The 27166-nt window shown below is 44.0% G+C and overlaps 1 protein-coding gene across 4 annotated transcripts in view; it reads left to right on the forward strand.

Moving 5' to 3' along the window:
- The window catches only part of foxm1 (forkhead box M1), a 78559-nt gene extending 51603 nt beyond the window's left edge, over positions 1-26956 (forward strand). For 2 of the 4 annotated variants that reach the window (XM_070900450.1, XM_070900448.1), the window contains 7 exons: positions 3067-3206; positions 6450-6608; positions 8057-8185; positions 9015-9083; positions 10690-10747; positions 14559-14755; positions 21837-26956. In XM_070900450.1, coding sequence (XP_070756551.1) covers positions 3067-3206; positions 6450-6608; positions 8057-8185; positions 9015-9083; positions 10690-10747; positions 14559-14755; positions 21837-22709 — 1625 coding nt within the window. In that variant the 3' untranslated portion in view covers positions 22710-26956. Of the gene's footprint in view, positions 1-3066; positions 3207-6449; positions 6609-8056; positions 8186-9014; positions 9084-10689; positions 10748-14558; positions 14756-15351; positions 15452-21836 lie in introns of all 4 variants that reach the window. The other 2 variants (XM_070900451.1, XM_070900449.1) reach the window with 2 other exon arrangements.
- Positions 26957-27166: the final 210 nt, after the last annotated feature.

Consider the following 27166-nt stretch of genomic DNA (forward strand, 5'->3'; position numbering starts at 1 on the left):
CCTCCCCTCTCTCTTCACCCCCCTCCCCTCTCTCTTCACCCCCCTCCCCTCTCTCTTCACCCCCCTCCCCTCTCTCTTCACCCCCCTCCCCTCTCTCTTCACCCCCCTCCCCTCTCTCTTCACCCCCCTCCCCTCTCTCTTCACCCCCCTCCCCTCTCTCTTCACCCCCCTCCCCTCTCTCTTCACCCCCCTCCCCTCTCTCTTCACCCCCCTCCCCTCTCTCTTCACCCCCCTCCCCTCTCTCTTCACCCCCCTCCCCTCTCTCTTCACCCCCCTCCCCTCTCTCTTCACCCCCCTCCCCTCTCTCTTCACCCCCCTCCCCTCTCTCTTCACCCCCCTCCCCTCTCTCTTCACCCCCCTCCCCTCTCTCTTCACCCCCCTCCCCTCTCTCTTCACCCCCCTCCCCTCTCTCTTCACCCCCCTCCCCTCTCTCTTCACCCCCCTCCCCTCTCTCTTCACCCCCCTCCCCTCTCTCTTCACCCCCCTCCCCTCTCTCTTCACCCCCCTCCCCTCTCTCTTCACCCCCCTCCCCTCTCTCTTCACCCCCCTCCCCTCTCTCTTCACCCCCCTCCCCTCTCTCTTCACCCCCCTCCCCTCTCTCTTCACCCCCCTCCCCTCTCTCTTCACCCCCCTCCCCTCTCTCTTCACCCCCCTCCCCTCTCTCTTCACCCCCCTCCCCTCTCTCTTCACCCCCCTCCCCTCTCTCTTCACCCCCCTCCCCTCTCTCTTCACCCCCCTCCCCTCTCTCTTCACCCCCCTCCCCTCTCTCTTCACCCCCCTCCCCTCTCTCTTCACCCCCTCCCCTCTCTCTTCACCCCCTCCCCTCTCTCTTCACCCCCCTCCCCTCTCTCTTCACCCCCCTCCCCTCTCTCTTCACCCCCCTCCCCTCTCTCTTCACCCCCCTCCCCTCTCTCTTCACCCCCCTCCCCTCTCTCTTCACCCCCTCCCCTCTCTCTTCACCCCCCTCCCCTCTCTCTTCACCCCCCTCCCCTCTCTCTTCACCCCCCTCCCCTCTCTCTTCACCCCCCTCCCCTCTCTCTTCACCCCCCTCCCCTCTCTCTTCACCCCCCTCCCCTCTCTCTTCACCCCCCTCCCCTCTCTCTTCACCCCCCTCCCCTCTCTCTTCACCCCCCTCCCCTCTCTCTTCACCCCCCTCCCCTCTCTCTTCACCCCCCTCCCCTCTCTCTTCACCCCCCTCCCCTCTCTCTTCACCCCCCTCCCCTCTCTCTTCACCCCCCTCCCCTCTCTCTTCACCCCCCTCCCCTCTCTCTTCACCCCCCTCCCCTCTCTCTTCACCCCCCTCCCCTCTCTCTTCACCCCCCTCCCCTCTCTCTTCACCCCCCTCCCCTCTCTCTTCACCCCCCTCCCCTCTCTCTTCACCCCCCTCCCCTCTCTCTTCACCCCCCTCCCCTCTCTCTTCACCCCCCTCCCCTCTCTCTCCACCCCCCTCCCCTCTCTCTTCACCCCCCTCCCCTCTCTGTCAAACACAAAGTGGGAGGGAGCTGAAGGATTCTCTATCCCTCCTCTCTTCCTGCCCTCCCACTCTCACCCTATAACCATCCACATGGGCAACCAGTCCCTCCCACTGACTGTCACTGTTCATGTACAGACCTTTCCATGCTTATTGCTTCTTAAAGTGAAGAGATCGGATAGAGGTGTTCAAAATTATGAGGGGTTTTAATGAGATAAGTAAGGAAAAGCTATTTTCACTGATGAGTTGGTATTAGAAGGGGGATACATTTAGATTGTCACATGTGAGCAATTGGAATTTTTTTTTAAATCAAGCTACCATGTATAACAAGAGCAGAGCAGGCTTAATGGGCAGGATGGCCTACTGCTATTCCTAATTTATTCTGTTTCAGCTGCACTCCCACAAGAAATCATTATGCCCCTTCCTTTCGAGGTATAATGGGATTTTCTACTTTCTACAGTTTGTACAACTACATTTTTAGTTATTATACCAAGCTATGCCTAAGTTTTAATAAGAGGGAAACAAAGCCATTTCATCCCACTCAACCTGTCCAAGGGACTGCGAATGCTGAATGGATTTTCTGCATTTCCTTTACTTCTCTGGGTTTCATTATTTTTCTTACTTTCTAACATTTCTCCAAAACACACAGAGCAAATTATGGTTATTCTCTGCTATAATCTGTTCCATAATCTGTTCAATGTATTTTCTCCCACATAGCAACGAAGTTCAAAAGTTTAAAATGCAGGGACCAGTCTGCATCTCAAATTCAGGTCCTGTACATTGGAACATCAATGCATCCAAGGTAGCATTGTGTGTAGTATAAAACTAGCGAATAGGATATTAAAGGATTTGGATAACACCATGAACTATGGGGACAAAACTTATGAGAGATAAGAACATAAGAAATAGGAGCAGGAGTAGGCCATACGGCCCCTCGAGCCTGCTCCGCCATTCAATACGATCATGGCTGATCCGATCATGGACTCGGGTCCACCTCCCTGCCCGCTCCCCATAACCCATTATTCCCTTATCATTTAAGAAACTGTCTATTTCTGTCTTAAATTTATTGAATGTCCCAGCTTCCACAACTCTCTGAGGCAGTGAGTTCCACAGATCCACAACCCTCTGAGAGAAGAAATTTCTCCTCTATAGATTATCTATTCATGCAGTAGCCCTTGATTATGATACATTACTGGTAATTTCCTTGAACACAACTGCATTGTGGTTGGGTTATTTTGGTATTGGGGAATAGTATGAGTTCTGCAGTAGCTTCCACCAGTGTCAAACTCGAATTTCTTCAAGATTGAGTGTATTGCAGCATCAGCAAGGACAAAGTTACATTTTTCTGGTGAACTGCTGCTGGTCTACACCAGTTAAAGTGGGCAACTGGCTAAACTTTGTGAATTGTGTCATAAAGTGTAAATGAGGTGCGGCGGATTAAAGCAAGGTTGTTTGTGCAAGTAGGTCCTGATGACCGAACTCGCTCACAGGAAAGATGCTTCAAAGTGATCTACGGTAGCTGATTTACATCAAGCAAGCCTTCTGCTTTTTATGTGAAAACTCTGCTATTATTTTCCTTCTCTTGGCTTCTACAGCTCCTGACCGCCTTCTCTTGGATGACAGCCTGACCAACATTCAGTGGCTGGGTAAGATGAGCACGGATAGCCTGGGGGCTTGCAGTGTGAAGGATGAAGCTGAGAAAGAAAACCAAGTGCCTGCATCAGAAGGTGCCACTGTAAGTGCTGTTCTTCCCAACTCTGTTAAATTCTGAGGCATTTCAAAAGCTGCATCATCTTCAAAGTATTTATCCGTTTGCTAACTTTAGTGATGTTTGAGTGCAGGATATTTAGTGTTCAAAGGGAGCAATTAACAATCTGGGCAAGCATGGGGCCAGGAAAAGTAATTGAGTATTCAGGAAGTGGGTGGGGAGAGCATCGAGGGAGGAGGAGGTAAGTCTCATGGAACAGATGAGTTTGGAAGAGGAGAAGTGGGAGAGAACGTACAGAGTGACAGGATCAGAGTAGAGTAGAGTGAATGAGGGATGGTCAGGAATGGGGTTCGGTAATGCCAGAGGCAGCTGAACTGAATCTGAGTTCTTTGTACTCGGTATTGGAGGTGAGGGTGAAGGAGGCAGGAAAAAGGGGTTTGTGGTTTAGAACGGGTATAGCAAGAGTAGATTCACAGTAAATCTTCCTTTACACTGCCCGAACTACTGAAACTTGGATATAGTGTGAATTAAGTCACATACAGGTTAAAGCCAATTCTACATTCACAAAATTTGCCTTAACCCATCCAAGAGTGGCCCTTACACTACAAGTTTAACTTTTCCCTCAGAATGGCTTGGGAACAATAAGGACTCAAGACAAAGCCAAGTGTAACTGTCATCAAACCTGCTTAACTGATTCCTCATCTCTTCTTTCAATATCCCTGTTTCCACCAAATCATTCATCATCTTTCATTCCTTTCCTCAAATCATTCATCATCTTCCATTCCTCTCCTCAAACTCAGCTCGCACATATCTGACCAAGTCATTTACTGCTAGTAATAAAAACAGAAAATGCTGGGAATCTCAGTGAGTCAGGCAGCATCTGTGGAGAGAAACAGAGTTAAAGTTTCAGGTTGATGACCCATCGTCACAACTGGCGAATGTTCGAAAGAACAGATTCTTAAGGAGCACTGAAAGGGGGAGGGGAGGAAAGAACAAAAGGGAAGGTCAGTGATAGGGTGGAAGAGAGGAAAGATTTGAGAGACAAAAGGGATGATGGGCCAACTTGAGATGGTAATGGCAGAAGTTAGAAAAAGATTAATTTAGATAGGGTGTGAATGGCAGGATAATTACCAGCTGCCATGGGAAACACAAGAGAAAAAAGAGCAAAATATGGGCAGAGGTTAAGGTCTGAAATTGTTGAACTAGATGTTGAGTCCAGAAGGCTGTAAAGTGCCTAAACGAAAGATGAAGTGCTGTACCTTGAGCTTGTGTTGAGCTTCATTGGAACAATGGAGGAATCCGAGGACGGAGATATCAGAGTGGGAGTGGAGTGGAGAATTAAAGTGACAGGCGACCGGAAGCTCGAGGTCACGCTTACCGACTGAATGGAGGTGTTCCGCAAAGCGGTCACCCAATCTACGCTTGGTCTTCCCAATGTAGAGGAGACCACATCGTGAGCAGATAATACAGTAAACTAAATTGAAAGAAGTACAAGTAAATCACTGTTTCACCCGGAAGGAGTATTTGGGGCCCTGGACAGTGGGAAGGGAGGAGGTAAAAGGGCAGGTGTTGCATCTCCTGCGCTTGCACGGGAAGGTGCCGTGGGAAGGGCTATAGTGAATAAAGACACAGAACTCGTAGTACGGAAGGGAAAGGAAGAGTTGGAGATGGACCGTGTGAAGGTGAGGGAAGGATAGAAATTGGATACAAAGTGAATGAAATTGTCTCGTTCAGGGCGAGAACAGGAAACGGCACCAATACAGTCATCAATGTACCGGAAAAAGAGATGAGAGGGAACAAAGAATGTTCCACATATCCCATGAAAAGACAGGCATAGCTAGGACCCATGCAGGTTCCTGTAGCAACACCTTTAATTTGGAGGAAGTGAGTGAAGTTAAAGGAGAAGTTGTTCAATGTGAGAACAAGTTAAGCCAGGCGGTGGAGGGGGGTGGTGGATCGGGACTGGTTGGGCCTCTTCTCGAGGAAGAAGTGAAGCACCCTCAGGTCATCTGGTGGGGGATGGAAGTGTAGAAGGATTGGCTATCCATAGTGAAAAGAAGACATTTGGGGTTGGAAAACTGAAAACTGTTAAAGTCGATGCATTCACTGCTAGTGTGAGCTGTGAGGAGGATGCCAAGAGGCTGCAGAGTAACTTGGACAGATTAGGTGAGTGGGCAAATGCATGGCAGATGCAGTATAATGTAGATAAATGTGAGGTTATCCACTTTGGTGGCAAAAACAAGGCGGCAGAATATTATCTGAATGGTGACAGAGTAGGAAAAGGGGAGGTGCAACGAGACCTGAGTGTCATGGTACATCAGTCATTGAAAGTTGGCATGCAGATACAGCAAGCGGTGAAGGTGGCAAATGGCATGTCGGCCTTCATAGCGAGAGGAATTAAGTATAGGAGCAGGGAGGTCTTACTGCAGTTGTACAGGGCCTTGGTGAGGCCACACCTTGAATATTGTGTACAATTTTGGTCTCCTAATCTGAGGAAAGGACATTTTTGCTATTGAGGGAGTGCAACGAAGGTTCACCAGACTGATTCCCGGGATGGCAGGACTGACATATGAAGAAATACTGGGTCGACTAGGCTTATATTCACTAGAATTTAGAAGAATGAGAGGGGATCTCATAGAAACATAAAATTCTGACGGGATTGAACAAGTTAGATGCAGGAAGAATGTTCCTGATGTTGGGGAAGTTCAGAACCAGGGGTCACAGTCTAAGGGTAAGGGGTAAACCATTTAGGACCAAGATGAGGAGAAACTTCTTCACTCAGAATTGTGAACCTGTGGAATTCTCTACCACAGAAAGTTGTTGAGGCCAGTTTCTTAGATATATTCAAAAGGGAGTTATGTGTGGCCCTTATGGCTAAAGGGATCAAGGGGTATGAAGAGAAAGCAGGAATGGGATATTAAAGTTGAAAAAATGATCAGCCATGATCATATTGAATGGTGGTGCAGGCTCGAATGGCTTACTCCTGCACCTATTTTCTATGTTTCTATGTAGATCTGGTACAATTGGGTTAAGTTCTAATGTGCCTCAATTTCTTCTGCCAAATTTTCATATTACTCCAAGATTATGCTACAAGACAAGGACAATTCTATGATGAGAGCCATGGGTTGTCCTTGTGTCCTAGTGTAAAGGACCTTGTGTGTGAGTGGCGTGTCACTCAGAATATATACTTTGATGGAAGGCTGTGTTTACATTTTTGCAGTATTTTGCTTTTGTTTACATTTTCTATGATGGTTTCTCTCCTTATTGCAGGCAGAGTCTGTTCACGAGCGGCCTCCTTACTCCTACATGGCTATGATTCAGTTTGCTATAAACAGCACCCAGAGCAAGAGGATGACATTGAAAGAAATCTACACTTGGATTGAGGATCATTTCCCTTATTTCAAACATGTGGCCAAACCAGGTTGGAAGGTAAGGTGAAAGTGTTTAGATGGGTAATAATGTGCAAATTACCATGTGCTTTGGGTCGCTAACACACATTGTTGGGTGGGGAGGGGGATGCAAGTTCAGCAGCCATTCCCTAAATATCTGATCAATACCTGATTTGAATTGTGTCAGGCAGAGGCTGCAGCACCTTTTGTGGGGAGGTTGAGAAAAAGGACGGGGTGTCCCGCCTTGGCAGACCTTTGCACCTCCCAAATAGTTGGTGGAGAGCTAAGTCTAGGTAGACTTACAGCCATGAGAACAAATGCATAAAATTACATTTAATAAGCAGCAAGGCATGTTGAGTTTAGTCCACAGATTTAACCAAAAATAAATTATGGATTGGGGGTGGTCATCATAACAGTGAATGTACATGGTCTGCCTCCTGTGTTAAACTCTGATTAAACATAGGCCTTTGAGTTTACTGTCGCTAGTATATTATTGGAAGATGTGTTTTTCTGACCCATACATAGTTGTACTCCACAAATCCAACATTGCCAGCTGAGTGACTGGTTAGATTCCCTGTACCCATAGCTTGGCCTGGACTGCAGTATACTGGTCAGAAGTGATCTACCCATGGTGAAGGGACCCCCGCTGAGCATTTGCCTGGCCTCTGCTTAGTATTTCTCTAGGTAGGATCTACTAAGATCAGGAAACTAGTGTCTGGGGAATCTTGGGTGTTAAGCTGCATCATCTTCCACTCTAATGTTTTGCTAACAATACACTAAATACAACTTGTACTCCTGAATGCTCTGGGTGCTATAATGTTGTTGGAGATAGGAGACAGTCTTGTTGGCTCCCTCAGTACTAGAGTTCCAAATGTTTCCATTTCAAAGATATTAGCTAAATGTGTCACAAGAAATTTAAAACAAAATAAAAAATGTAGGATGCTCTCAACCAACTTAAGTTCCAAGCAATGTTGGGAGAGCGCTATCACCTGGTTAAGATTTTTTTTAAATACTGTCAACTATTGACATTTATTATCTGTTTTTGCCTGAAGCTGACTCCAAAAAGACCAACGCACGGACTGCAGGGCCATATCATTCCTAAGCAATTTTGCCGCAAGTAGCACTGAAGGAAAAATAGTGTTGGTTGATCTTTTTCTCAATACTGGTGTTTTCTTTGTTGTATTTATGCTGGGTACAGTATACATGCCATTTCAAGAGGAGATTTTGCCCTCCTTTTGCCAGTTCTAAAGAAATTATGAGATTTTCATGTAAATGATAGCAATTTCCAAGGAGCCACTTTCTTCAGTGTCAAATTTTGTTAACGCTCCTGTGAAGCGCCTTGAGACATTTTACTATGTTAAAGGCACTATATAAATGCAAGTTGTTTTTGCAGTTAATACAGTCGTAATGAGTCACTGCTTGTCTTGATGCTTCGTTAACTTGTGATGCTCATTGTCATGATGACTAACTCCTTCCTTCCTCCCTCAGAACTCGATTCGTCACAACCTGTCTCTCCATGATATGTTCATACGTCAGACATCTCACAATGGAAAGATATCGCACTGGACTATCCGTGCTGAAGCCAACCGCTTCCTGACGTTGGATCAGGTTGTTAAGGTGCGATTTCTGTTTTTTGTGCAGATTGATGGTTTCTAGTCGAACTGGATAAATATCTGGTTGTTAACAGGATTGAGAAGTTTAAGATTTAGTCCAGACAGGCACTTTCCCATTACTATATGGAACAAAAAGGTAACTATGCTGCTGGGCTCAAGAAAATGGCTGATCAGGATTTCATTATGATAGATTATAATGTCAGATTGATATCTGGAGTTTTTCTCAATTATCATGGAGAATAGGGAGGAGCTTAACAGTTTCTTCTTTTTGAAATTCAACCTGTGATTAAGATAAAATAAATTTTAAAAATCCAGACCAGGACAAATTGTATGGTACCAATTGGAAGGAAAGTGCTTGATGGTCCAATTGGCTATTTCTAATTCTGTTAATATGTTATGTTAATAAGGCCTGTAATGCTGATTATTCAGTGCAATTGATATAACAGAAATATGGAGTAACCTGGTTTATCAACTGTTACTCCATATTTCTGAAATTTAAATATTCCAGATTTGCTATCAGTGTAACTTTGTGTGAATATATTGTGCTAAGCAGGCTGACACATTTGCCTACAAAATAACAGCAATTACACGTCAAAGGAAATTCATTGGCTGTGAAGCAATAGGAATATCCTGAGGACTCGAAAGTTTATATAGTTCTTATTAATGCTCATTACAGGAGGGGCTAGTTGAGTGACATGCTACATTTGTTGAACTCAGTAAAAGTGCCCAGTTGCTGGCATGCGCCCCATTGGATGTATGATGTCAGCTTTTTAAAATTTGTATATGTATTTTAATGTTCAACACTTCTCATTCTTGGTCGATGTTCCATGCAGTCGTCGGATTACAGCCCAACTGACCATACTCCCTGGATCCGAGCAGCGCCTGTGCTGGTCTGTCAACAAGTAAGACCCATGTGCTCTTGGTGGCATTTTGTCACCTCTTTGTGCTGATTTTTATTTTAACCGACTGATTTGGGTAGGCCATGGAAGGGGAGGCATTACTGTTGGTGATATCTGTACTGAGATGTCTATAACCTCAGCTATTATTTCTCTTTGATGACAGAATTTGGTACTTAAAATAAGTATCCATTAATTAATTTACAAATATTGGACTCTATGTTCTCTTGTTGCTTTGAGCTATGCTTATCCATCCTTTCAGGTAGATAATGTCTTCATAACCAGAGTTGTTTTGATTGTGTTATCCGACTCTGGCTTTTCTGGGAATCAGGAATGGTACATGATTGATCGATACAGACCAAAGGGTCGGGGCTGCAAATGGGTGGGAAGGAAGAATCGAAAGAAAAGAAAATGAACGGGAAAGAATGGAGAAGAAAAAGAAACTGAGCAAAAGAGAAGGAAAATGATAGGTTTAAAAAATCCAAGAAAGCAAATGGAATTCAGGAAATATGATCTCAGTAACAGGAGTCAGAGCAAAGGAAGCAAATGGAGTAGAGAGGAGGAAGAGAAATGTAGCCAACCATGTGTGGAGCACAGACATGAAAATAATATTAGGCAAGGGAAAATGTTGTGGACATTTCTTTTGGCCATATTTCGCACATTAAAGTAAATATCTTGGCTAATGAGTGTTTGGTGAATTATTGACCTGTAAGAGTTCATGTACTGTCATAAAATTCAAATGAGTTGATCAGTAACATCTGAATATTGGGATTAAATTATATTGTTTTCACTGCTATCTAATTTTTATAGTTTAAAAGGCTGCCTGTATTATCGCACATGAGCTGCCTCTGGAGAAATGTACAGTGGTTATGTCATGATCACTAATCTTTCAATGCAGGTTTTCTCATGCATTGCAAGTAAATGGGCATCGACTGTGAAAGCTGTAAACAGCAAAAGAAAGGCTCAAAACTGGCAAACAAATCCTATATCACTACCATATATAGTTATATAAGCAGCAATCTATCGGAAGTATTCATCATTGAAAAAAACAGTTCGGTGAGAGCCTACTACTTTTGCAGTTGGGACTTTATACTTTTGTCAGAGCCAATTAGATGTTTATTTGGAATTTAGAGTGCCCATGATGAAACCCGACCTTGATGAGGCACCAGTACATTGGATCCTGTACAGCAGTGACATCTGGGGATTGGAAAAAATAAGTTGTATATTTAGACATTGCACAACAGAACCTTTGAGAGTCTTGCTGATCTCCCGCCTACTGCCCCAAGCCTTAACGATAATCTTTAGCAGGAATCGAGGAATTTAATGCTTTAACTAGATGACGGCATGATGGTGTTCTGCTCAACTGATGCGATATGTTAGCAGCATTCTTTGGTGGACAACTAAAGGAACATACCTCTACTATTCTACATATGTTTTCAACATTGAAAATGCTCAGCATTGCTGTTACTGGAGATGTGTCTGTCTGAGTTTAATTATGAAGTGGTTGGGAATTTGAAATGTAACTGAGTTTAGAGCTGGTGTGGGGGAGGTGGGTATGCATTATGAAAACATGCACAGTTTAATTTTTTCTGTTTAATTTGTTCAATTTTAGCAACAAAAGCGAACCTGCAGCTCTGAGCTGCCAAAGAACAACATAGTTATGAGCACAGGTATGTGAAAATGTAGCAGTTCCATGAAAGGTGAACTTAACTTTGAAGTGCTTCAGTTTCAGTATTTGTGTTTTTATGAGCTTGATGTCTAGGACATGCACAAAATTGCTGGGAAGGAAGGACCGTGACATTAGCCTCGAGCCATGTTTAATAATGCCATTGAGAGTGACCTGGTAGTTGGGTATCTGCCTGTTGCCAAATCTTGGTTGGAGAGGGACACAAAGGAGCAAAAGAGAAAAAATGTTTTTTTTTAAAAAAAAAAGGATATTCAATAGAATGAATAAACGTTGAATCCTTCTAAAATATTTATTTTCCATTTAATGATACTTCAGCAAGTAATGCTTTTCACAGGGCCACATAGGCAGATTGGAACAGTCTCATTCTATATTAAACAGCTGATTTATTTTTACTTAACCTCATATTGCCTGGTTCTGCCACACTCCCAATGTAGGACTAAAATCCTGCAGAATTGATCAACCTATTTTAAGGAACTTTTACTTACAGGAAAAGGAGTCAGTTTACCATTGTAGATTCAGTTAGGATTCAATGATGGCTCCATAGGACAAGGATACAAATTGGTTTCCTACAAGCTTTGACTGCACCTACCTTCCTGTTCTGTGCAAATATTTTTCTGTATCAAAACATTGATAATGTAATATGGCACACTAATGTAACAGTACATTGAGAATCTCCCGCCCTTTCTAAATCACAATGGAAACCAATTATTCTACACACATATAAACCATCTGAACTCTTCATTTAGATTCCAACCTGTAAATCACTACTTTAAAAAAAAAAAATTCGATCCTGCGATGTGGGCGTCGCTGGCAAGGCCAGCATTTATTGCCCATCCCTAATTGTCCTTGAGAAGGTGTTAGTGAGCTGCATTCTTCAACTGCTGCAGTTCATGTGGTGAATGTACTCCCATTGTGCTTTTATGGAGGATGCTCCATGATTTTAACCCAGCGATGATGAAGGAAGGGAGATATATTTCCAAGTCGAGATAGTGTGTTCTATGGCCGAGATGATTGACCCCCAACAACTACAACCATCTTCCTTTGTGCCAGGAATGACTCCAGCCAGCGGAGAGTTTTCCTCCTGATTACCATTGACTTCAATTTTACTAGGGCTCCTTATGCCACACTCTCTCAAATGCTGCCTTGATGTTAAGGGCAGTTACTCTCACCTCACCTCTGGAATTCAGTTCCTTTGTCCATGTTTGGACCAAGGGTTTAATGAGGTCTGGAGCCATAAGTGGCGCTTGATAGCATTGTCGACAACACCTTCCATCAATTTGTTGCTGATCGAGAGTGTACTGATGGGGCGGAAATTGGCCGGATTGGGTTTATCCTGCTTTTTGTGGACAGGACATTAAGGTCATCCAAAACTCAGCTGCCCGTGTCTTCACTCTCCAAGTCCTGTTCACCCATCAGCCCTGTGCTCACTGACCTACATTGTCTCAATTTCAAAATTATCATCTTTGTTTTCAAATCCCTCCATGGCCTCACCCCTCCCTAATCTCTTTCAGCCCCCTCCCTGCACCGACATAGCTACGCTCCTCTAAATTCTGCCCTCTTGAGCATCCCTGATTATAATCGCTCAACCTATTGGTGGTCGTGCCGTCTGTTGAATGCCATGATCTTGTTGAATGGCGGAGCAGGCTCGAGGGGCTAGATGGCCTACTCCTGTTCCTAATTCTTATGTTCTTATGTTGCCTAGGCCCATGCTCTGGAATTCTCTGTCTAAACCTCTCTACCTTTCTTTCCTCCTTTAAGACGCTCCTTAAAACCTACCTTTTTGATCAAGCTTTTGGTCACTTGCTCTAATTTCTCCTTGTGTGGCTTGGTGTCAATTGTTTGTCGTATAATATTCCTGTGAAGCGCCTTGGGACGTTAAAGGTGCTATATAAATACAAGTTGATGTTATTGTCAGGTAGATGCCAGTGTTGTTGGTGTACTGGTACAGCTACATAGGATATACAACGCAGAAACACAACCAGTCCATGCAACATTTATGCTCCACTTGACCCTCCTCTCGTCTTTCCTCATCTATCAGCATATCCCTCTATTCCCTTCTCCCTCATATGCTTGTCTAGCCTCCCCTTAAATGCATCTATACTAGTCGCTCCAAACACTCACTGAAGTAGCAAGTTCCACATTCTCACCACTCTTTGAGTAAATAAGTTTCTTCTGAATTCCCTATTTGATTTCTTGGTGACTATCCTATATTGATGGCCTCTAGTTATGCTCTTTCCCACAAGTGGAAACACTCTCTCTCTATCTATTTTATCAAAACTTTTACTAGGTCACTCCTCAGCCTTTTTTCAAGAGAAAAGAGGCCCAGCCTGTCCATCCTTTCCTGATAGTTATACCCTCACATTTCTGGTATCGTCATTGTAAATCTTCTCTGCATCCTCTCCAGTGCCTCTTTATTCTTTTTATAATATGGGGACCAGAATTGTACACAGTACTCCAAGTGTGGTCTAACCAAGGTTCGATACAAGTTTAACATAACTTCACCCAACCCGTCCCCAATCGTGCCCACTGATTCTTCCCCCCCCCCCCCCTGCAAAATCCAGCCCCAAGTGTATGGATTCTTGGGTGTAAACCATGCCCTTTGTCCCTGTGCTGCTCCAATCTCCAGTTTTTGTGTCCATTCCAAACAAAGTGGGGAATTCTGACAAAGTCTAGGACCCACTTAAAGGGAGTTTCAACAATAGGGCCATTTAAAATAATTAAAGGGAGTGTATTAATCTGAATTTCCCCTTCAATCTAAACATTCAAAGAAAAAATCAGTACATTTACTAGTGTTTCAGTCATCCTTTGTTAACCTCTTCTGTGCTTTAAATATGTTAGTAGAGGCAGCCTGTAAGCTGCCCAGAACTTTTATCGTGACACCCTACATGAAAAGGTGAGCATTGCCTGCAGAGGCTGTTGGTCACTGCAAGCAACATCTGTCCAGTTTCTTAGAATCCAATAGACTGGAATGATGGGATGTGGGTTTGCATCTCTCATTCCCTGCACACTCATTATCCATCTCAACCATGGAGTTGAGGATGTGTAAGGTGGCCATACCTTTGGTAGCGGAGGAAGTAGCAAAGCAGGGCCCAGCCACATGAAAGCAGTGAATTGCATCAAAACAGATGGGGTCATTAATTGAGAGGGAGAAGTGTTTTACTATGTTGTTTCAACTGAGTGTATTCAATTCCTCACACTGTCAAGCTCAGTTACTCCTTCCAGCCTACTTCTCTGATGATAGAGTTAAATACACTGGAGTTTAGAAGGATGAGAGGGGATCTCATAGAAACATATAAGATTCTGACGGGACTGGACAGGTTAGATGCGGGAAGAATGTTCCCGATGTTGGGGAAGTCCAGAACCAGGGGACACAATCTAAGGATAAGGGGTAGGCCATTTAGGACTGAGTTGAGGAGAAACTTCGTCACTCAGAGAGTTGTTAACCTGTGGAATTCCCTACCGCAGAGCGTTGTTGATGCCAGTTCATTGGATATATTCAAGAGGGATTTAGATATGGCCCTTACGGCTAAAGGGATCAAGGGGAATGAAGAGAAAGCAGGAAAGGGGTACTGAGGGAATGATCAGCCATGATCTTATTAATGGTGGTGCAGGTTCGAAGGGCCGAATGGCCTACTCCTGCACCTATTTTCTATATTTTTATGTTAGCATCAAGTTCCATAAGACATAAAAAGGATGTCAATCTTTTAACAAACGCTAAAGATGGGGAGGTGGTGAGTCACACTTTAAGGTGATAGACTTGCTAGATAAATTTTTAATGGCTTTTCTTTGCACAGAAGTGAATCTGAGAAAGATGAAGCCACTGTTGCCTCGGACTGACTCCTACCTGGTGCCCATTCAACTGCCAGTCACCTCGTCCCTCATCCTACAGCCATCCTCTCACATCACTCTGCCAACTATCCAGGGGCTTCCTTCCTCTGCCATAAACTGTGAGTTGGCCAGGAAGCGCAAGCGTGTTCGGATTGCACCAAAGGTATGTTTTTTTTGTTCCATACCCCTGGGTTACTCGTAAATAATCATCTTGTTGGTTATAGATTGTTGATATTCCAAGTTGCCCATGGATATAGTTTTCCAATACAGTCTGCTATTTTGCTGTAATGTAAATAAAGCCTGATATCAGTGCTGTTTGTCATGTTATAGAAGCCTGCATCTAGTGCTTATACTATGATGCCTACCAATAGGAAAATTATAACTTTCCAAAATTGGATAATGTTCCGTAGCCATGCCAGAAATGTATAAAAGCTTTGCTTGAAGGATGTGACACACCTCTGGGCTCAGCGAACACTGCTTGAAGTATTGCTTGAGTTCTTGAAGCTCATGATGTTATAAAGTGTTCCTGGTCTGCAGCTCTGCAGGAGGGCATGCATGCTCTGCCCTGCAAGCATGCTGTATCATCCTGGTGTGCGGGCTGTAATGGTGGTCGGTCCATGATCTTCTACGTGTGAAAAGACTCTGTTTGGCAGTGAGTAATTTACTAGCCTATGATGGAACAATGCAGCAGCACTACAACCTTCTGATTGGTGAGGCGGAGTCCCACTTTGTTTTTTCTCTATCCCCCACCCCCTTCAGAAGTGCCAACCTGATCAGTTGTCCAAGATCCAGAAGACAGCGTGCAGCGAAAAGAAGTGAGCACATGTATCCTACTTCTGCTCAGTAGCACAGCACATTGGTACGTAGGCACTATCCTGACAGCTCTTGGTTTGAGTTACACATAGAATGTGGATTGTGCAATCCTGCTTGGTTAGGATGGGCTTGTTCTTGCTACTCCTAAATGAAGGTTCTTTGTCAAACCCTCAGTCCCAAATAAGGACTATGACAGTTTGAAAATGGGACTCCATGTGGCAGAGAAGCTGAGTTCCAAGCATCACAGCTCGGTGAGTTTCGGTTTTAGTTGGGGCAGAGAGTTGAGCTATTTGCTCAACTCTTGCCCAGCGAATGTCCTTCAAACTCTTGCGTAAGACATAAGGCCTGCTTTTACCAGCATAAGAGTTTTAATAGATAGAAAAAATAAATGTCATTACTTATTTTTATATTTAAAAACCCTGTCTATGAAGGTAAATTTATTTTTAACACTATTAAAACATTTTTTATTTCAAAAAAATTAATTTTTCTCACATTTAATTTAATGCAATTTCTATAAAAAAAAATTTAAAAGTTTAAAAAAAAAATTTATGTTTGTGTTTTATTTTAGGGGTATTCTCATTGATAGTAATAGGAGCTCGGAGCTCCCATTACTATGAATGAGAATACTACATTGCGATTGGTGGTCCAGTACGTGGGCCTCTGCGGTGGGCTGCGCATCTAGGCCTCGGAGCACGTGTTCATTCCTCCGGGACCACCAGGTACTTCCGTAAAAATGTTTTTGGTCGGATGCGTCCACCCGCGGGAAGCCTCTGACCACAATTTTTGGCCCATTGTCTTTCTATTTTGAAAAAGCCACGTGACCCGTGTGACCCTAACAGTGCAGAGGTGAGTTGTGCAAGGGCCTTGTGACTTTAAAGGGGGCTATATAACCTCCTCCTCAAGTGCCAAGTCCCACCTTTCATAACATGATTGTCCTTTGACAAAGAACAGCAGGGAAGATTATTTTAATCCTTTCACTGTCGTTTCAAATCGCACGGGGTAGCCTGGAGGAGGAATTCATAGAATGCATACGGGATTGTTTCTTAGAACAGTATGTTACAGAACCTACAAGGGAGCAAGCTATCTTAGATCTGGTCCTGTGTAATGAGACAGGAATAATAAACGATCTCCTAGTAAAAGATCCTCTCGGAATGAGTGATCACAGTATGGTTGAATTTGTAATACAGGTTGAGGGTGAGGAAGTAGTGTCTCAAACGAGCATACTATGCTTAAACAAAGGGGAATTTCAGTGGGATGAGGGCAGAGTTAACTAAAGTAGACTGGGAACACAGACTAAACGGTGGCACAATTGAGGAACAGTGGAGGACTTTTAAGGAGCTCTTTCATAGTGCTCAACAAAAATATATTCCAGTGAAAGAGAAGGGATAACCAGCCGTGGATAACCAAGGAAATAAAGGAGAGTATCAAATTAAAAACCAATGCGTATAAGGTGGCCAAGGTTAGTGGGAAACTAGAAGATTGGGAAAATTTTAAACGACAGCAAAGAATGACGAAGAAAGCAATAAAGAAAGGAAAGCTAGATTACGAAAGTAAACTTGCGCAAAACATAAACGCAGATAGTTAAAAGCTTTTACCGATATATAAAACGGAAGAGAGTGACTAAAGTAAATGTTGGTCCTTTAGAAGATGAGAAGGGGGATTGAGTAATGGGAAATGTGGAAATGGCTGAGACCTTAAACAATTATTTTGCTTCGGTCTTCACAGTGGAAGACACAAAAACCATGCCAAAAATTGCTGGTCACGGGAATGTGGGAAGGGAGGACCTTGAGACAATCACTATCACTAGGGAGGTAGTGCTGGACAGGTTAATGGGACTCAAGGTAGACAAGTCCCCTGGTCCTGATGAAATGCATCCCAGGGTATTAAAAGAGATAGCGGAAGTTATAGCAGATGCATTCATTATAATCTACCAAAATTCTCTGGACTCTGGGGAGGTACCAGTGGATTGGAAAGCAGCTAATGTAATGCCTCTGTTTAAAAAAGGGGGCAGACAAAAGGCAGGTAACTATAGGCCGGTTAGTTTAACATCTGTAGTGGGGAAAATGCTTGAAACTATCATTAAGGAAGAAATAGCGGGACATCTAGATGGGAATAGTACAATCAAGCAGACGCATCATGGATTCATGAAGGGGAAATCATGTTGAACTAATTTACCGAAATTCTTTGAGGATATAACGAACATGGTGGATAGAGGTGTACTGATGGATGTGGTGTATTTAGATTTCCAAAAGGCATTCGATAAGGTGCCACACACAGAAGATAAAAGTACGCGGAGTCAGAGAAAATGTATTAGCATGGATTGAGAATTGGCTGGCTAACAGAAAGCAGAGAGTCGGGATAAATGGGTCCTTTTCGGGTTGGAAATCGGTGGCTAGTGGTGTGCCACAGGGATCGGTGCTGGGACCACAACTGTTTACAATATACATAGATGACCTGGAAGAGGGGACAGAGTGTAGTGTAACAAATTTGCAGATGACACAAAGATTAGTGGGAAAGCGGGTTGTGTAAAGGACACAGAGGCTGCAAAGAGATTTAGATAGGTTAAGCGAATGGGCTAAAGCTTGGCAGATGGAATACAATGTTGGAAAATGTGAGGTCATCCACCTTGGGGGAAAAAAAACAGTAAAAGGAATATTATTTGAATGGGGAGAAATTACAACATGCTGCGGTATAGAGGGACCTGGGGAATCCCAAAAAGTTAGTTTGCAGATGCAGCAGGTAATCAGGAAGGCGAATGGAATGTTGGCCTTCATTGCGAGAGGGATGGAGTACAAAAGCAGGGAGGTCCTGCTGCAACTGTACAGGGTATTGGTGAGGCCCCACCTGGAGTACTGCCTGCAGTTTTGGTCACCTTACTTAAGGAAGGATATACTAGTCTTGGAGGGGACACAGAGACAATTCACTAGGCTGATTCCGGAGATGAGGGGGTTACCTTATGATGATAGATTGAGTAGACTGGGTCTTTACTCGTTGGAGTTTAGAAGGATGAGGGGTGATCTTATAGAAACATTTAAAATAATAAAAGGGATAGACAAGATAGAGGCAGAGAGGTTGTTTCCACTGGTCGGGGAGACTAGAACTAGGGGGCGCAGCCTCAAAATATGGGGGAGCCAATTTAAAACCGAGTTGAGAAGGAATTTCTTCTCCCAGAGGGTTGTGAATCTGTGGAATTCTCTGCCCAAGGAAGCAGTTGAGGCTAGCTCATTGAATGTATTCAAATCACAGATAGATAGATTTTTAACCAATAAGGGAATTAAGGGTTATGGGAAGCCGGCGGGTAAGTGGAGCTGAGTCCACGGTCAGATCAGCCATGATCTTGTTGAATGGCGGAGCAGGCTCGAAGGGCTAGATGGCCTACTCCTGTTCCTAATTCTTATGTTCTTATGTATAGCTTTCATGTGACCAATAAATGTCCATAAGGTAGATACAGATGAGTGAGACAATTTGGCCCAGTTTAGAACTTCTATTTAGAAAATCTTACATCTCCCCCTTTGCTCCTACCATTACTTCATCTGTTTCTTGAATGAATCTTAGTTATTCACCTTCAGTGTCCAGAAGACTATATTCCAAGTGTTTATTACAGGTTTGCATGAAAAAGCTCTTTGTGATATCTCTCCTAAATTGTGCATTCAGCAGATTTCGCTAAATGGCCCTGTTCTACTGTCTGGGCATATCTTGAAGCAGTGCTCTGGATTTACTTTGTACAGTGTTAATATTGTGTATATTTCTATAATGTGTTGCCTTAATTGTCTCCTTTCAAGGCTAAAGAGCTCCAGCTTTTCTCTCTCATTCATTGAGACCTGAAAAGTCGGGAAAAGCAAGAAGTGTATTCAAATGAGTGACTGACCGTGGGGTTTGGATTCCTTTCTGATTTTTTTTTTTTAAAGGGAAAAAGGCATCTCTGAAACCTGCAGAAGACACATTGCAGGCGATCTGGTTATTTGTTAACTAGAGTTGAATTGCCTAAATACTCTTAAGATAGCTTGAATCATTTACACCGCACATGGTTGTGCCAGGGTGGTAGAATTTTCTTGCTCATAGTTCATAGTTATTGGCTTGAGTTTTTCATTTTACTAGTGCACCATAAGGAGGCGACAAAGTGAAAGTTAGTTGTTTCCTGACACAATGGGGTAGATCTTGACTTTGTGCAATACAGGTGCGACGTCCAAAATCCAGAGTTCCGGACACCAGGCTGATCCGTGGCGTGATCTTCCAAAAACAGGAAAATGTTCCGAAATCCGGACTCCCTTCACCTCAGCCTGACCTCCCTCGGCCCGGCCTCCAGTCGCCCGACCTCCCCCCGCCTCGGCCCGACATACAACCTTGCCTCGGCCTGACCTCCGGCTGCCCAACCTGCCTCAGCCCAACCTCCGGCTGCCCGATCTCACCCGGCCCCGGCCCGACCTCCCCCCGATATCCAGCCTCGGCCCGATCTCCGGCCGCCCGACGTCTCTTGACCCGGCCTCGGCCCGACCTCCCCCCGATCTCCAGCCTCGGCCCGATCTCCGGCCGCCTGACCTCTCTTGGCCCGACCTCCCTCTGGCCACCCAGCCTCGGCCCGATCTCCGGCGCCCGACCTCTCTTGGCTCGGCTTCGGCCCAACCTCCCCCTGACCTCCAGCGGCCCGCCTCCCTCCTTGGCCTGACCACCCAACCAACCCCCCCCCCAGTCTGACCAACCCCCCCCTGAACTCCGACGGCCCGTCCGACCTCCCCTGCCTACGTTCTTCGGCCCACGCAAAGACGTTCCGAAATCCGGAAATATCCAGAACGGCCTCGCTCCCGAGGTTTCCGGATTTCAGACGTCGCACCTATAGTGTAAAATGGGTGATAATGAGTCGACAGCCCATTTTACCTCTCTCCTGATTTGTATTTCTGAATGGAAATAAAAATCTAGCGAGATGTAAACTGGACTGCCGACTCACTATCGCTCGTTTTACACTATTTCACAAAGTCAAGATCAACTCCATTGAGAGAAAGGGGAAAAATCTGGATCAACCCTTGTGTTGCTGCTACAGGTCAAAGATAGATCAGAGAATGGTTAGAATATGGAACTCGCTACCACAAGGAATAGTTGAGGTGACTAGCATGGATGCATTTAAGGGGAAGCTAGGTAAACACATGAGGCAGAAAGGAATAGAAGGATATGTTGATGAGGGTGGGAGGAGGCTCATCTGGAGCTTTAACACCAGCATGGACCTGTTGGGCAGGGTGGCCTGTTTCTGTGTTGTAAATACTGTATAATATTACTATGTAAAAGGGTCTAGAAGATCGTTGGCTACTTAGTTAGAAATCAGAGAGAAAATGAGATTTAGTTATGTAGCCAGAGCATCTTCAGCAATGGCTTCTCTTCCCGCTGTGCTCCATATTCTGAAGTCCCCCAAGGATCTAACCTTGGCCTTTCCTCTTCCTCATCTGCTGTCCCATGATGACATCATTCACAGACATGGGATCAGTTTTTACATGTATGCTGACAATACCCAGATCTATCCCAATCATCTCTCTCTCACTCCACTGTTTCTGTGCTGTCAGACTGATTGTTAGACATACAGTCTGCGATGAGCTGCAATTTCCTCCAATTAAACATTAGGAAGACCGAAGCCATTGTGTTTGACCCCGCCATATGTCTCAGACCCCTGCCATCGATTTCATTCCCCCTCTCCGACCACTGTCTGAGGCTGAACCAGACTGTTCACAACCTTGGCATCCTATTTGACCCTGAGCTGCGTTTCCAACCCTATATCCTCATTACCACAAATAAGGCCTACTTCCACTTTCTTAATATCGCCTGCCTCAGCCATCTGCTTCTGATGCTCTCGTCCATGCATTTGTTATCTCCAGACTCGATTATTCCAGTGCTGGTAATCGCCTTGCCCTCCACTTTCCAAACTACAGCTCATCTAAAATTCTCCTGCCGGTATCCTATATTGCACCAAATCCCGTTCACCCATCACTACTGTCCTTGATGACCAATATTGACTCCCAGTCCCACAACATCTGAGATTTAAAATTCTTGGTGTTTAAATCCCTTCAAGGCCTTGCCGGCTCCCTGCCTCTAATCTCCCCTAAACTTGCCATTCCTCCGACCCTGGTATCTTGTGCTTCATTCCTACCCGTTGCCCAAGCATTGGTAGCTGTGCCTTCAGCTGCATAGGCCCCAACCTATGAAATTCTCTCCCTCTCCCTCTGCTCCTTTAAGGCTCTTTTTTAAAAAAAAAACTCACTTCTGGTCATCGCTCCTAATATCTCCATCTTTGGCTCAGGATTCATTTTTGTCTGATTACACCTCTGGGAATCCACATTAAAGGTGCAATTGAAAAGTATGATGTTGTTGTTAGAGGAAGGTTCCAATGCTATTCTTCAACGTGAATGCTTTTAAAGTATTTGGTCTGATTGTATTTTATTTTTTAGGTACCACATGAGACTCTCTGTTGTAATTATCCTGTGAGCTCAATAAAGAACACCGAGACACCACTGCTGATTCAAGCAATCCCTCCAGTTAGTGACGTGTTTGAAAATTCTGCAGCACTAAAACTCTGCGAGGTGTCCAAGGAGAGCAGTTCCAGGCGAAAGCAGAGGCATGTCCTTCAGCCTATTGAGGAGCCAGTTCTCTTGTTCCCAGAAGCCAGTGATTCTGTAGCAGAGAACGGATTAGATTCAGGTCTTGTGTCTGATCTGTCAGCATTACATGAATCCAGATCCCTGGAGCAGTGTTCAGATTTTGCCAGCATTGCCATAGATTATAACTTCAAAACACCCATTAAGGAGAAGCCCCCTAATCTGCCTGCCTCCTCCACCCCTAGTAAAAGCACCAGTGGGAGCTCTCCAGTCACTGTAGCCAACAGCTGGAAGATTGCACTGACCCCTTTGAAAAAAAATGACAGCCTATTTGAGTTCAGTCCTGTGAGGACGCCGTGTGGATCCTTCCTAACACCCTTGCGTAATAACCCAGGCTACCTGAGTTTTAGTAGTACGCCGTTTAAGGACTTCGCTCTCTTCGAGTCACCACGTGAACTGTTGAACTCGCCAATTCAGGATCTTGTGCCCGACACAAGCTCTTCCCCTCTTTCAGAGGACAAATCCAGAAAGTGTTCCCGAGAACTACAGGTATACGCAAACTGTAGCACCACAGCAAACAGGTCTCTGACTGAAGGCTTGGTCTTAGACACCCTCAACGACAGTCTCAGCAAAATATTGCTGGACATTAGCTTCACTGGCCTGGAGGATGAGGACTATGAACTCGGGAATATGAGCTGGTCAACACTAATCCCAGATCTGAGATAGATCAGTTTGTGGGTGTGAAGGGGGGGTCTTGCTGCTTAAATGATTTCTTCCTGGTGTTAGGACCATTTAAAGTTCAAGCTGGTGCAACTGTTAAGTCAAAATTAGAAAAATCTACCCGCACTGGACCCTTGGACCAAATTTTGGGTTTTATTTGAAGTCATCAGTTCCTAGTCTCTGGATCTGTAGGTTGCTTGCCCACCTGGGCTTTGCTTGCTGTAACTAGATTAATCACGGTTCATTGTTTCCTGTGTACAATCTTTTGCACCTGTCTGTGTGAACCTGCCCAGCAATGTAATGGTTTTGATGTGTGTGTGTGTGTGTGTGCGCTATGTTTGATGCTGCTTTGCCTTCATGGACACAAGGACCTTGAGCCACTTTCAAAAGGCTTTAAGACCTCTTTACGATTGCATTTCTGACTGTCTTCATCAGATTCTTTTGTTCTGACTAGAGACTTTCTTGATTCTTGGTGTCTTCTCAGGGGATGACAGAAACTTTTGTATATTGTGCTTGTAAATATATCATTAAAAATGTAAAGAAAAAGATATGAAGAGGACTAGAAGCATTATAATGCACAGGGTGGGAGGGGAGAACGTCCTTCCTGGTTTCAGTGAAGAGCTGGTCTTAACTGAAGCTTGTTGTCTCGTTTATAAGATTTGGGATAATGCGGGAAAGTCATAGTTGATCAGTGTCAGTGAGAGTTGTCTGCCCTTGATGCGCCTCAGAGATTGATGTTAATAGTTGTACTGTGTCCTGTAGTCGATAGCATTGCGTTCCAGTCCCCAGAGTTTTTACAATATTAACAGAAAATGCTAGAAATCAGTCAGTATCTGACAAGTTAATGTTTTGGGTGTAGACCTATGATCTCAACTGACAGAGCTGGTGTATATTTCCAGATTTTCTGTTATTTCAGATTTTTAACATTTGCAGTTTGTTTTCTCTTGATGGTATTCTCCAATTTCCAAAAGGAGAGCAACATTTCTTGTCTGTATCAGCTTTCAATTTTTGATTTTCCAACATCTGCTCACAAGACCAAGTCCAACTCTTCCTGACCAGTGAAAACAGGTTGCTATGTGCACTGCTACGTAGTATGCAAATGATCACCTATCAATATCTGAAACACTGGCTTGGATATGCAATGTTCAGGTTTGGTGATTCAAACATGTGATGTCATCAGACTGCATTCCGGATTAAACGTGGTATTGGTACTGAATGTAAACAGTCCTTTGCTGTGAAATATTTTACTAGAGCCAGTAACTTAGAACACTGTGATGAAGCACTATACAATAGCAGCTAGAAATAGCCTTGAAGAGATGTGGATAGGTAGTTACGTTGTACAGGGGAATTGGGGATAATGGCTGACTGAGAGCCTTGGCCTGCAGCTTTGTGCTTTCAATCCACCTGTCCTTGACTCCCAATAAGCAAATTCTTTATCTCAGATAAGGCACTTCACTGCAACCTGCAGCTCTTGACCACTAGCTCGCAGCCTGGGGAACAATATAGGATTTATCTAGATTATTACATATTATATAATAAGTGGAGTGATTTGGCATCCTGTTGCAGGAATGCAACTCTTTGAGACGCATCATCAATGGCATTGCCCTCATCAACTACTCTCCATTATTACATTAAACAACTCAAATCAAGTTTGTCGGACATGAGCTGCCTTTAACAGATCTGTGTTGGCGGTCATTAATTAACCTGTGTTTTTCCAATTGAAAATGAATTTTGTCCCAGATTATCTGCCTGGAATATCTGCCTGGCCTGTAGTTTCCAGGTTCTCTGTAGCTAAACAATCTCCTTGAAGGCTTCCCATTGCTCATTTACTGTATTACCTGCCACATGAGCCAGATCTCTTTACAACTCATTGAAATTAGTCTTCTTCCAGTTGAGTATTTTCGCCTTTTAACTACTCTACTACTCTAAACCAGTGATATTGTGATGACTGTTTCCCAGAAGCTCTCCCACTGAAACATGCCCCACTTCGTTCCCCACAACTAGATCTAGCACAGCTTCCTTCCTCATTCGTAACATACAGATCAAGAAAGTTCTCCTGTACACATTTCAGGAATTCCTCCTCCTCCTTGCCCTTTACACTTTCTTTTATAGTCTATATTAGGATAATTGAAGTCACCCATCATCACTCATGTTTTTACTCCTTTCTGAAATTTGCTTGCAGACATGCTCCTCCATCTCTTTCCCACTGTTTAGTGGTCTATAGTATATACCCAGCTCCTCTTCTCCTTAACTCTAACCAAATGGGTTCTGTTATTGAACCCTCTCGTACATCATTCCTTTCCAGGGCTGTAACAGTATCTTTGATCAATACTGCCGTCTTCCCTCGCTCCCCAATCTTTTTTTTTCCCTTCCTTATCCCTCCTGAATACGAAGTAACCAGGAATGTTGAGTTCCCATTGCTGTTCCTGTTTGAGCATTTATTATCACTCTATCGTACCTGCATGTGACAACTTGTGCCTGCAGCTCACCAAGCTTATTTGTCACTCTGTGTGTTTGTGCATATGCACTCCAAACCAGCCTAGTCTGCTTTGCATTGCTCTCTTGTTTGATTCCTTCTCTTTCTGGACTTTCTTTAATGCTGTTTGTCTCTCCCAGTACAGTATGGTCTCTCCCAGTACAGTATGGTCTCTCCCAGTACAGTATGCACCTTGTTTCTCTTTTCTGCTTCATCCTTGTCACCCTCCCCAACGGCACTAGTTAACCTTCCTGGTCCCAGCCTTGTTCGGATCCAACCTGTCCATCTTGTGCAGGTTCTTCCTGTCCCAGAGCCCCAGAAATCTGAAGTCCTCCCTCCTGTACCATTTTTCCAGCCATGCATAAATCTACTTTATCTTATTGTTCCTATGCTCATTAGCTCGTGACACTGGTCCTAGTTTTTAGTCACCTTCCTAGCTCCTGAAACTCTGTAGAACAGCAATCCTATTCTGGTTACATTCTGGTCTGACTTCTTTAGAGCAAGCTCTGTGGAGTGAGAGTTATCCTTATTTAGCTGAAATATGTGAAACGTGCACAGGCTATTGGAGTAATAAAGAAAAAAAATCCCCATTCATCCCCTCAATTTCCTAGTGTGACATTTCATCCCTTGGTTTAAAGTCAGGCCAGGTATCCTCCTAGGCATCTGCTGTTGCTGCTCTGTAATATGCTGCTTGGAGGTAGAAAATAAGTTTTCACTTCAATTCCTTCCTTTCTGAGGAAACATTAGGCTGTGCATCAAGTGATGGCTTGGAATCCCCAGGAAGAATGGTTTTCCTTGCATGACCAGTAGTGGGAGTGTTCACTGAAAATTGAACCAGATGATCCTCTGTGCTGCAGGGACCAGGAACATGGTGTGCATTCAAGCAATGAGCTGCACTTTTCCAGAAGGGGTTTTTAAAAAGTTTAATAGGACAACTGGTTAAAGAGAACCGAAGTGATTCTATTAAAAGGATCCGAGTAGAAATAGTTGACAGGACAGTTTTTAATCTCTGCATTTTTTTCTTGCATTTCTTTTTCCACATGTCCTGTGCTGATCAGTGGAGCCTTCTTCAACGCAATCGTTTGGTATTGATTTTCTTTTTGGTCTTTGTGGTGTGAGTAAGACAGTGACATCAGGATCAAAACCACTTTGAAATTGTGTTATTTTTTGTTTTGAATGGTTGGCAATGCTATTGGGTATCCTCTTGCTCCCCACTGCTGCCATACATCAAAAAGTCACATGAATTAATCTCTGTGCTTAACCAATAGAAATTGTCTGTTTGTTGAAGGGCAATACTGACTCTGTATGTGTATGTGTATGTGTGTGTGTGTGTGTGTGTGTGTGTATATATGCGTGTGTTTTTTTTAAAGAGTTGTGATCTGCTCCTGCTTTACATCCCAATGAGTGGCCTATCGGTGTACGACTGAACTCCTTTCTCTGAATACATGCAGACCAGAATATGCAACAGCTATACGTTTGGTGGTCAAACATCCCCACAGCTGAGTCACTAGATCATGCAACAGCAACAATAGTTGTAAATTATGAACAATACAATTTTTCCAGCTTGCGGTATATGTAAATATTTCATATTAACCTACTTGTAAATGCTCCAGACTCTTAATGCACCTTAATCGAAAGAACACAATCTGTGCCTCAGACATGTAATATAAGTGTAAGCAGCTCGTTGTGACACTGCGTGTACTGACCTAGAGGCGACACTGCCTGCTCTAATTGGTAAATAGGCTGCTGTACAGTGATGGAATGTCAATAAAAATAACTTTACCTGAATTGTAGCAATGAGTCGCTGTGTTCTTTGGCCATACTGTGCTGTGTTTGTATCGTCAGGTGCTTGTTATTGTCATTCCTCCATTTTATGATTGCTATCTGCAGTGAGGATTTCACCTCCATCATCCAGAAAGATATTACATTACAAATCAAAAGAAAAACAATCTACAAAACTTGAAATAAAAGCAGAAAATGCTAACAC

The sequence above is a fragment of the Pristiophorus japonicus genome, chromosome 15, assembly GCF_044704955.1.
Source record: "Pristiophorus japonicus isolate sPriJap1 chromosome 15, sPriJap1.hap1, whole genome shotgun sequence".
Classification (NCBI taxonomy): domain Eukaryota; kingdom Metazoa; phylum Chordata; class Chondrichthyes; family Pristiophoridae; genus Pristiophorus; species Pristiophorus japonicus.